The sequence below is a fragment of the Plectropomus leopardus genome, chromosome 8 (assembly GCF_026936395.1).
Source record: "Plectropomus leopardus strain MGB_pleo_1.0 chromosome 8, ASM2693639v1, whole genome shotgun sequence".
Lineage (NCBI taxonomy): Eukaryota > Metazoa > Chordata > Actinopteri > Perciformes > Serranidae > Plectropomus > Plectropomus leopardus.
The window spans coordinates 196001-207021 of NC_142183.1; the positions used below are offsets into that span (position 1 = coordinate 196001).

At 40.6% G+C, this 11021-nt stretch overlaps 2 protein-coding genes across 2 annotated transcripts in view; one reads left to right on the top strand and one right to left on the bottom strand.

Moving 5' to 3' along the window:
- The window catches only part of noa1 (nitric oxide associated 1), an 18013-nt gene extending 6992 nt beyond the window's left edge, over nt 1-11021 (top strand). The window contains 4 exon segments of the mRNA XM_088080695.1: nt 1-648; nt 8219-8313; nt 8761-8875; nt 9584-11021. The exon segment at nt 1-648 is cut by the window's left edge and continues 504 nt beyond it. The gene's annotated coding sequence lies outside the window, so the exon portion shown is untranslated.
- rest (RE1-silencing transcription factor) lies at nt 1206-9798 on the bottom strand. The gene is made up of 5 exons (XM_042493139.2): nt 9551-9798; nt 8279-8857; nt 7595-7755; nt 7415-7498; nt 1206-6340 (listed from the first exon to the last, which is right to left on the bottom strand). Exons 1-5 carry the CDS (start codon nt 9796-9798, stop codon nt 4521-4523), a joined length of 2892 nt encoding a protein of 963 aa, XP_042349073.2. The 3' UTR covers nt 1206-4520.

Here is an 11021-nt window from a genome sequence, read left to right on the forward strand (position 1 = left end):
GACTGACGGGGACCGCCGGTCCAGGTCCAGGGGCCCAAAGTGTCAGGGGGCCCCTGGCCTTCACCCACGAAATATCAAACATCAGATCATCCAGAAGAGACTCAAAATGACCACAAAGAGACATCAAATAACTAAAAGGAGACACAAAACCACAGACACATCAGATATAAAATGCTGTTTACAATGTCTCACAGGGTCTTCATGAAAAAAAGATATATCGGACACCGTATTTGTGTTTGTTTGTTTATTATATGTTTTTTTTATTCAAAATAAAGTCGTTCATTCAAATATATATTAAACCATAATGTAAATGCCTTGATCTAAGATTTCAGGTTTATTGTGCAGTTTTTGAATTTCGGTGTTTGAAGTTTTTTGGAAGTATTTCGTGTGTGAGTCCGCCGTGCCACCAGAGGGCAGCAGACACGCAGGCGCCGGTAGGTGTCCGTCAGTCAGGTGTTTGGCTCGTGGATGTATTATCAGCTGTGAGCTCATCGTGTTTCTGTTTTTTACCTCTAACAGCTTTAATTTAGACGAACACAGTTAAGTGACATAAAACTGAAAGACCTAAAATATTAGACGTCACAGCCGAGGAGCCTGCAGGCGGAAGTGTCCGACCTCAGAGGGACAGGAGACAAAAGGACATCGCAGGTAAGAGTGCCAAAGCACGCGGAGGTGTTTGAGTCACAATGTCAAAACTCGTTTCATGTTTTTCGGTTTCACGAAGAGTCAAAATCTGCTGCTGAAATGTGGCAGAAATATTCAGTAACTCTGAACATATCTAATAACTCAGTAACTGAGTAAAAATATACATAAATAAAGTAAAAAGTGAAAGTTCCTCCCATGCGGGAGGTTTTTTAATTCATTTAAAATTTTAATTAAGATTTTCAAATAAAACGCCGACACAAAACTCCAAATATCAGCTCCGATAATCAGCCAGACACTCCGCAAACCCCTCATTTTTAATTTAATTCACCCCATCATCATTTTTCTGCTTTATTTTGTGTGTCATCTCCCGGTTTTGCAGTTACAAAATAATACATGTACAATATTCTTGGAAAAATGTTTAGTGAAAAAAACATTTTGCACATTTAGTTTTCCGTTTTTGAAAACATCCACTCATTTTTTATGTGGTAATATCGATTTGTGTGTGTGATTTTGTTTTTGAATGTGTGCTTCATTTTCCATTAATGCCAGAAACAAACGACTTTTATGGTTTTAAAAGTCTTTATTGAAAAAAATATACAGATTAAACTGATCTTGACTGAATGAATCAGAGCTCAGTGTGTTAAAGTGAAAACAGACAGTTACTGAACACGGGGAGCAATATTTATAATGAGAGTTTCTCATTTAAATTTATTCGTAAAAGTTCAGTTAGAGGAATTATTTTCTCATCCAGGACGTAAAACAACTCTTTACTCTGTTTAAAGGATAAAAATGGTGTTATCTTATATTTATTAATAACTCCTTTTTGCTCCGTGAGTTTAATTTCATCCAGAAAAATGTAACATTTAGACTGTTTTAATATTTTGGAAAGAATTTAAATAATAATTTGAACTATCGATGAACTTTGAGACGTTCGACATCAATGTGGTGAATCAATGATCAATGATGAATCTTATAAAAAAAATAATAAAAGTTTAATAAAATAATTTGTGTTTCTCAGGAAGTTAACACCAGTTTTATCCCTTAATGTCTCTGCAGAGAAAATACAGAATCAGCCGTAAAAGAATACACTAAGAATATATAGAGAGAAGAGCGGAGCATTTCACTGATGAAAACACAAATTAATATTCAGAACCCAAGAAACCTCATTTTGTCAAACCTAATAAACTTCTGCTCATTTGAACAGAGAATTTTTGTTTTTAGTAATTCACAAACAAATCAGTATGACCGAGGATTAAAAAAAAGACTAAAGTCATAAAATCACAAGAATAAAGTCGTAATTTAGAGAAAAAGTACAACTTTATTGTTGTAATTTAATGAGAATAAAATAATACAATTTTACAGTCATAAAAAGTCCTAATGAGAATAAGATATGATTTCACAAAAAAAAGTAACGAAATAAAGTCGTAATATTACCTGATCAAACTCATAAACTAACGAGAGAAAAAAAATCTGATTAAAGCCACAAAGTCAGGTGACATGTTTTTTTAATCAAGTAAACTCTTTTTCTCATAAAATTATGACTTTATTCTGGCAATATTAAAACTTTTTTTGTGAGTTACTCTCTTTAATTACAACACTATTCTACTAATTTTCTTCTCAAATATATGACTTACCCTTTGTATTATTTATTATGACTTTATTCTGAAAATGGATTTTTGTCTTCAGTGTGGCACCAATACTCCATCAGAGATCAGACAATAATTAGTTTACAATCAGAAAACTTCTCCACCGTCACTTTGGCTCCTCTGCTAAATGAATATTGCACTGAAATATTTACAAGGAAACGCGCTGAACTCTTCGGACCAGACGCAGTGAGAGTTCACACCCAGGCTGCGGTTTTTAATGTGGAATAATAATTAAGAATATTTGATGAACTACAATAACCTGTGTGATGTCGTTTAACCGATCAGAAGTCAAAAAAAGTTTAGCGAAGTGCCCACATTTTATAAAAGGCAACAAATATTCACAAGTTAAAGAAAAAATCAGACCGTCTGAAGGTATCAGAGAACAAGACGAAAAGTGAGAGTGTGACTGTACAGTTGATTGTCAAAGGCACTGAATGCTTTTAAAAATGGAAAATACACTTTTTAATAATAGAAACAAAACTCGGCTACATGCGGAATATTAACCCGGCGGTTTGTAACAGACCGTCTCTGAGAGCGACTGACGGCCGAAAGACAAAAGTCTGATTCACGAAATCATCCGAACATTTAAAAACTGATCTGACGGGATGATGGAAACTGACGAACATGATCGTAACGATGTCGATAAAAATGATCCACCGAAACGTGAACAGAAGTTCAACCTCACATGTAGTGACCCCTCTCTGATCGTAACGTCGTTAACCCTCTGAAACCTGACGTCTCCAGAACTTCGGAAAAAGGCACCAAGCAACGAGTACGAAATGTCTCACCAATCACAAAAATGAAGAGGTAGAAAATCATTTTTAAAAAAGCCAGCACAAAACATCTGGGGAAAAGGAAAAAATGTAGGGAATGATCATAATTACATATGTGAAATTATGTCGCAGAATTATTATATTTTTATTTATGCTTTTTCCAAGTCATTTTTTAAATCTTTACCAAAAAAAATCTTTCCAGGTCATTTATTTGTATTTTTAATAACCCCTTTGCTGTCTTTTTTTGTTTGACTTTTTTTTGTTTGGGTTTTTTTGTTTTGTTTTTCCTTAACCCTCTGAAACCTTTTCAAACCCTCTCTTTAAAAAAACATGGGAGAAGGCAAATTAGCAGCAAGAGAAGAAATGACCCCAAAAAATCATGAAGAAATTTGTAAGTACAAGAAAATTACCTGTAAATAAAAAAAAGCCAAAACATAAATGGCCTTAAAAAATATTGAAACATATTATATACATATTGAAAATGATTTTCAATATGTAGTAATGTGTAGTTATGCTTATTATACATGTAGTTTTTTTGCTTTTTGTCTTTTTTCCACTTGATATTTTACCAAGCTTTATTTAAAAAAAATGTTTCCTAAACCTAATTATTTCTTGCAATTTGTTAAATTTGCCTGTTTTTTAAAAAAAATAAATTTGCTTAAAAGATTAAAAAACTTGTGAAAAGTGTCCTGAAGCAGCACAAGAAAAGTGATGTCACTCCTCTGACCTTTTACTCCCGAATTTCTTGCCAGTTTTTGGGTCATTTCCTCTTTCATTGCACCTCATCTTCAGCCCGTGTTTTTGAAGAGAAATAAAGCCAGTTTGCTCAGGTGTCAAAGGGTTAACAAAGTGCTGGTGCTTGGAATTCATATATTTATAACGAGTAAAAAGAGAGACAGTTTATATCGTCTGTAAAACTGGAATAAACTGGTGTTTTCGAAATAATTTCACAGTTTCTTTTCTTTCAAAAACAGGATGGAAGGCAAAGAGCAACTGAACAAGAAAAGGCCCAAAAATTAGCAAGAAATTGGTAAAAAAAAAATTTTTTTAAAAATTACCAGAAAACATGCAAAAAAATATTTTTATTCTATAACATCATTTTAAATATATAATTATAAGGATTATAATATAGTATAATATAGTTCTCTGGACCTTTTTTTTCCTTTTGGGGATAATATCTAATTATTTATATTAATATCTAAGTAATTTTCTTGCCACCCTTTCCTTGAACGTTTTTTCCATTTTCTGGACATTTCTTGCCAAGTTGCTTGTTACCTTTTTCAAAAGTAAAAAAAAAAAAAAAAAAAGTTGAACCAATGATCTCAGGTGTCACAGGTTGAAATGCTGGTGAGAGGCATCTGAACGCAGCACAAAAAATCATGTTGATTCAGGTTCTAAAGAGTTAAAGCAGAAAAGATTAGGGGATGTCCATGCTGGTTGCCATGGATACAGATCCTCACTTCTGTTTGGCGATGTTGTCCATGTAGTACACGTTGACGAGGTGGCGGTTCAGGTGGCGCCGGTACTCCACCTCCAAAGGGAACGTGCGGTCGCAGAAGATGCACAGGTGACTTTTGAGCTCCGTTGGAGTCGGGAGCTCCTCGGTGGGCGTTTCAGGGTCGTTGGCCATCTTACCCGACCCGGCGCCGTTGCCGTTGAGTCCGGAGTCGTCACTGCCCTCGGAGGCGCTGTCGCTGATGTCGCTTGCGCCTTCATGGCTGCTGTGGATGCCCTCGTCGTCCTCTGGATCGCCAGGTTTGCTCCGCTGAGCCGGAAGCACCAGAGACGGTGGTGATGTCGGTTTGAGGAACGTCGGACCGGGGCGGTCGTCAGTGGGAGAGGGTGTGTCCTCGACGGAGCTGCCGGCTGGAGAAACCTCCATCTTCTCTGAGGGTTTGTTCAGAGTCTTTTCCAGCGCTGTGGGAGCGGCTTCGTCAGTGGAGGTGTCCTCCTGGAGCTCGGAGGTCGGTGTTGGTGTTTCCGGCTGAGCGGATACTTCCGGAGCATCTGTGGATAAAACACTGACTAACGTCTTCTCGCCTTTTTCTGGACTCGCCGTCTGTTGAGGGCTTGTCGCTTTCTTACTGGTGTTCCTGGTCTTCTTCTGCTTCAGCGGCGTCGTCTCATTTTGTGGTTGAGGAGGGGCGTCGTCCATCTTCTTAGCGTCTTCTGATACCGGTGTCACCGGCTGCTTCTCAGAGGCAGAGGCTTTCAGCCGTCTGGTCTTGGTTGGAGTCTCAGACGAGGATTTTTTGGAAAGATCGAGCGCCCCTGCCGCTTTCCTCTTTGCTGCCTTTTCCTTGACCACCTTTTCTTTCTGAATTTTCTCCGGACTCTCTGGTTTCTGTGGAGCTTGTTCGACATGTTCCGGTATTTTCTCCAACTTCTTCGACTTCTTTGTCTTGTTGTTTTTGTTCTCCTTTCCACCGCCTTCAGTCTTCTGATCTTTCTTGGCCAAATTTTCTTCCTCTTTGTCCACTTCCTGCCTCACGTCTCGTTCCTCCTGTTGGTCGGACTTGTCCATCTCAGTCTGGGGTTTTTCTGGATCTGTGGATGTTGCTTTTTCCTGGACCGTTTTCTCAGCCGGCAGCTTTTTGACTCGTCTCTTCACCCTGCTGTCTGCATTTACAGCGACTGTTATCGTCTCCTTCTCTGGAGGATTCTCGTTGACCTTCTCCGTCTTCCTCTGCCTTGTCGTGACCTTGTTCTCTGGTTCCACCTTGTCCTTCACTCTTGGTGCTTTCTCTTTCTCCACAGTGGATTTCTTGGGCGTCTTGTCCGGTGTTTCACTCTGTGCTGGTTCAGCGATGCTGCTCTGTCTGATGGACAGGTTGATGGGACTCGAGTCCACGCCCTCGTCCTCGTCCACGGTGTCCTCTTCCATGTCAAAGTCCTCCTCGACGCTGGATGTATTATCAAACTTGCTCGCTCTGGGATCGGAGTTCTCCTCGACCCCGTCAGAACCGGCTTTCTTGACGCGCAGTTTGACCTTGGAGACGTCCACGGAGACATTGCAGCCGGCGTGCCTGGACTTGAGGTGGTATTGCAGGTTGCACTTCTTGGAGGCGGCGTATTTGCAGAGCGGGCAGAGGAACTGGCGAGGGTTGAGGTGCAGCTCCACGTGCTTCTTGAAGTTGCTGCGGTCTGCGGTCTTGTACTCGCAGTACGGGCAGGACAGAGGTTTAGGGCCGTTGTGGACCTGCCGGGCATGGCGGGTCACCTCATGCTGGTTGGCGGCCAGGTAGTTACAACTCTCACACTTGAAAGGACGCTCACCTGCACACAGGAAGTTCAGAGTCAGAATACGAAGGTGCGTCCAAGTGAGACAGCGGAGGGTTTCATGCAGCAGGTGATGACTGTTCATGCAGGAAGCTTCGTGTTCACACCAGAACAGATCAACCTGAAAACACCTCCGGTCCAAACCCCGCTCAAAGTGTTTCTTTGAACACAGGGTTCATACACATTTTTATGAATAACTTTTTTGGACAATTAAAAAAAAATCAGATTTTTTTCCTTTAAAATTATGGGTCAATTTAAAAAAAAAAAAAAAGATTTTTTTCCTTTAAAATTATGGGTCAATTTTTAAAGAAAAAAATTAGATTTTTTTTTTCCTTTATAATTTTTTGGCAATTTTTATTTTTTGAAAGGTATTTTTTCGTCTTTTTTGAAAAATAATTGGTGACTTTTTGTGGCTATTTGAAAAAAAAGTTTGGCTTTTTTGGCCAGTTTTTTTAAACAAAAACAATTGGAATACTTTTGTGATTTTTGGTTTGGAAGGCACATTTTTTTGTTTTGTTTTTTTTAAATCACCAAAATTACACCATTTATCACAGCCAAACAGTCCAACAGTCTTTGAACATATCATGTGTCATTATACAAGTTTGTGAAACAAAAATCCATGCCTTCCAAAACATTAAGGGTACATTTAATTTTTCAAAAATTTTCCCGGCCTGTAAATTACTATTTGCAAATTGCAATGACTTTTCCAAGTTTTTCATGACCGTATGAACCCCGTGTACAGGTGTGAGGCGTGTTTCCAGACTGAGCTGCCTGAGTGTCAGACAGGAGCAAAACACAACACAGGAGGTTACAACACGGCGTGTAACTGTGAATCTCTTTACCATGTTGATCCGACATCGACTGCTTCAGTGAGAGCAACAAACATAAACATGATGACAGTGAGAAAACAAGAAGAGTACCACACGCTTTACTGCAGTAAGTCTGTCTAGTTGTTGTATCTCTACTTGTAGTATTTGAAGTTTTACTTTATTTGTCAGCTGTCAGGGGTGAGACCAGAAGTTGTTTTTTAGTTTGTCAGAAGTGTGACAGAGTTCATGGTGGACGACTGACCTGAGTGAGTCCTCATGTGTCGGGTCAGGTGGGTCTTCTGAGAACTGGAGTAGTCGCAGTACGGACACTGAAAAGGACGGACACCTGTGCAAACACAGAAAATACATGTTAGCACTTTTAACCCCGCTGAGTTTCATATTTTATCAACCAGGACAGAGGAGAGACGAGGGCGTGTCCCACCTGTGTGAGTCCTGATGTGTTGGATGTAGTTGCTCTTGCGGTCAGAGAAGTAGGAGCACTGGCTGCAGGTGTGCAGTTTGCTGGGGAAGTGATTCCTCAGGTGTTTCCTCCAGTGGTACTGACTGACGGTGGTGTACGGACACAGAGTGCACTTAAACACCCTACACACACACAGCACAAATCACAATAACTATGATGCCCAACAACACAAGTCACCGTTTTTGGTGATCAATAACACGTGTTTCTACCCTGGGTCTGTTATACTTCAGTATTTATATTAGCGATATTGCCAAAAAATACTGTAATGTTTGTTTCTATGCAGATGACACAGTTATTTACTCATTAGCACTTTTTAGCAGACAACACCTTTTACACTGTACCAAATCCTTTTGGTGATTTTCAAAGGAAAAATGGCGATTTTTCTTCAAAAATCTCCCACAATGACAACATTTATCTCAGCTAGTTATTATAAAGGTTTGTGAAATGAAATTCCAGGACCTTTTAAAAGGATTGTTAAACAAATCTTATTCAGGCCTAGAAATTGCTGTTTGCAGATTCGATGACTTTTCCCGACCGTGCGACCGTGTGAACCGTGCGGTCGGCTGTTTCTCTCTTGATTTGCAGACGATGCAGCCCTTTGTATATTATTTATTTCCGAAGCTTTGGCTGATGTTCATCGATTACCTGTGGTCGCTGCCCTCCTTGCTGTGGTGCTTCAGGTGAGCGATGTAATGGTCGTATCTGTTGGTGTTGTAGCCGCACCGTTCACACCTGATCAACCCTTTGATGTCACCCGTCGCCGCCGCGGCTGCCGCCTCCCCGCCGTTCTCCACCTCCCCTCCTGACGGCTCCCGGGCCTCGGGTATTTCGGCCTCCTTGGCCCTCGTCCGGCTCCTGGACTCCACCCGGTGCACCACCATCATCTTGCTGACGCCGTGAGTGCCAAGGTGTTCGACAAACTCCTGCTCGTTCTGCGCCTGGAAGTGACATGGCTTACAGTGGAAGGGTTTCTTCTTCTTCGAGCTCTCCGGCGCCGTGGCGGCGGCGGGGATGTGTTTACGTTGGACTTCCCGCTCAGGTGTTTTGGTGGCGGCTGAGGGGCGTGGCTGAGTGCAGCGGGACAGGTCTTCAGCTTTGTCACCATTGTACTCCTCTTCCTCCTGCAGGTGGTTTCCTACAATGACGGCCTCGATGCCCGGACCGGGAGACTCGGGGTACTCGATGATGCACACCTCTCTGTGGTTCTGGTTGTCGTAGCTGTATCTGATAACACACACACAGGTGACTTAACACACAGGTAACACCAGTTCTGGAGTATAAATAAGTACATTTACCCAAGTATTATACGTAAGTATTAGTTTGAGGTACTTGTAGTTTGAGTATTATACCACTTGATACTTCTCCACGACACTTAAGAGGGAAATATTGTACTTTTTACTTCACTCAATTTATCTGACGGCTTCAGTTACTTTAAGAATTAAGATGTTTGCATAAAAAAACACAAGTTCATGAAAAATGTTTTGGTATAAATTAAATTACCAAACAGTTTCTAGAGTACAGCTGCATTAACTAATTGATTAATCAGTCAGTCAAAGGTCAGAAAATTAGTTGCCAGCTATTTTGGCAAACATTTAAGTCTTTTTCTATAATTTTTAAAACATTTTATGTTCTTTTTTTAAATTAAGTTTGGGGGTATCTTTTTCTTTAATAATAATTCTGGGTTTGTTTGTTTTTTTAATGATTTTTTTTCTTTTTTATAAATTTGAGGGTTTTGGTTCGTTTCGATTTTTTTTCCCCCAAAAATAACTGATATTTTTGGGGTGTTTTTTAAAATTTTTTGTTGTTGTCATTTTGAGTTTTTGTGTGTGTGTTTTTTAATGTTATTATTTTGAGATTGGGAGTATATTTTCTCTTTTTTTTTAATATAATTTTGATGGGGGTGTTTTTACTCCTGACCTGATGATGCTCTCCTCCTCGCTGTCCGAATAGCTGCATCCCACCGTCTTCAGCTCCATCATCTCCTTCTCATCCGCCGCACTGCCGTCTCCGCCACCGCCCTCCGCTGCTGTCACCGCCGCCACGTTGGCCAACATTACCAGCTGGGGGGCGGGCAGCGTGTTCCCGGGCACGTCACTCTGACCGTCGTCCATCACAGAAACACCAACGGGAAACATTCCCACCGAGAACACCGTCTGAGCGGCCATGTTTAGTGCAACTCTTCACCTCCGCGGGGGCGAGAAGCTGCAGAGTCGACAACATGGAAGAAGACCACAATATTAAAAAAGTAAGGCCATTAAGAACTTCTGCTTCATAGTTTTGACGTAGTTACTGTTGTGGTGAAAATGTTTTATACATGGAGAAAAGTGTGGTGGGAGGATGGTCATAGTTTGGTACTGAGAGGCCTCAGAGTCCATCACACCTGGCCTGCTTCATGTGAGGAGTCTCTGGGTGTCAGCACTTCAGATGAGAGTCTTGATGTTCAAGCCTGGATTGAGGTTTACTGTTGATTTATCCAAAGCTTTCGACACAGTCAACCATGATGTTTTACAGCTTAGACTCCTGAGCTCAGGACTTGCGGAGGAATCAGTTGCTTGGTTTGATAATTATCTTAGTTATCGGTCTCATTAGGTATGAAGGACGATATGCTGATATTGTAGCTGTTCACATGGGTGTGCCCCAGGGCTCTGTATTAGGTCCTCTTTTATTTACTATTTATGTGAATAATCTAGGTCAAAACGCTACTTTCCATTTCTGTGCTGATGACCCTGTTGTTTATTGCTGAGTGGCAGCTCTTGTACAGGCCGCTGAATACTTACTAAATGCTTTTTTGGTTGTTCAAAATACACTGAATGAGCTGAAACTTTTCTAAATGCAGATAAGACTAAGCGCGTGTTGTTTACTTACTTAAAGACGAGGTCATAAAATCTACCTGTGGTGCTCACCGTGGGTGGGAAAGAAATAGAGGTTGTTGACTCTTACAGATACCTGGGTATTATGATCGATGACTCCCTGGATTTTAAACCACGTGTGTTGCACCTGGTGAAAAAGCTGAGTCTAAAATTGGGTTTTTATTTTCGAAACAAGCGTGGAAAAAAGCATCTTGTTGTTGCAACTTTCTTACATGTGTTGGACTACGGCCAACACGCCCACAATATTTGCACATAACATCTCATGCTATCATAGAGTGCATTTATTAATTTGACACCTATCGTTATTGTGATATGACATGCGTTTCTTTGCATTATTGCTGTGCCTCTCCCCCTCTCTCCCCCTCTCTCTTTCTCTTTCCTTTTTGCTATGATTGTATTTCATTTGTCATTTACGACTTTTTGTCTCCGGTGATGTGAGGGATGTCGTACGCTGTGAAGCCGTCTGAGGCAAACCATGTTTGTGATAATGGACTCTATAAATAAAACTGGTGACGTGA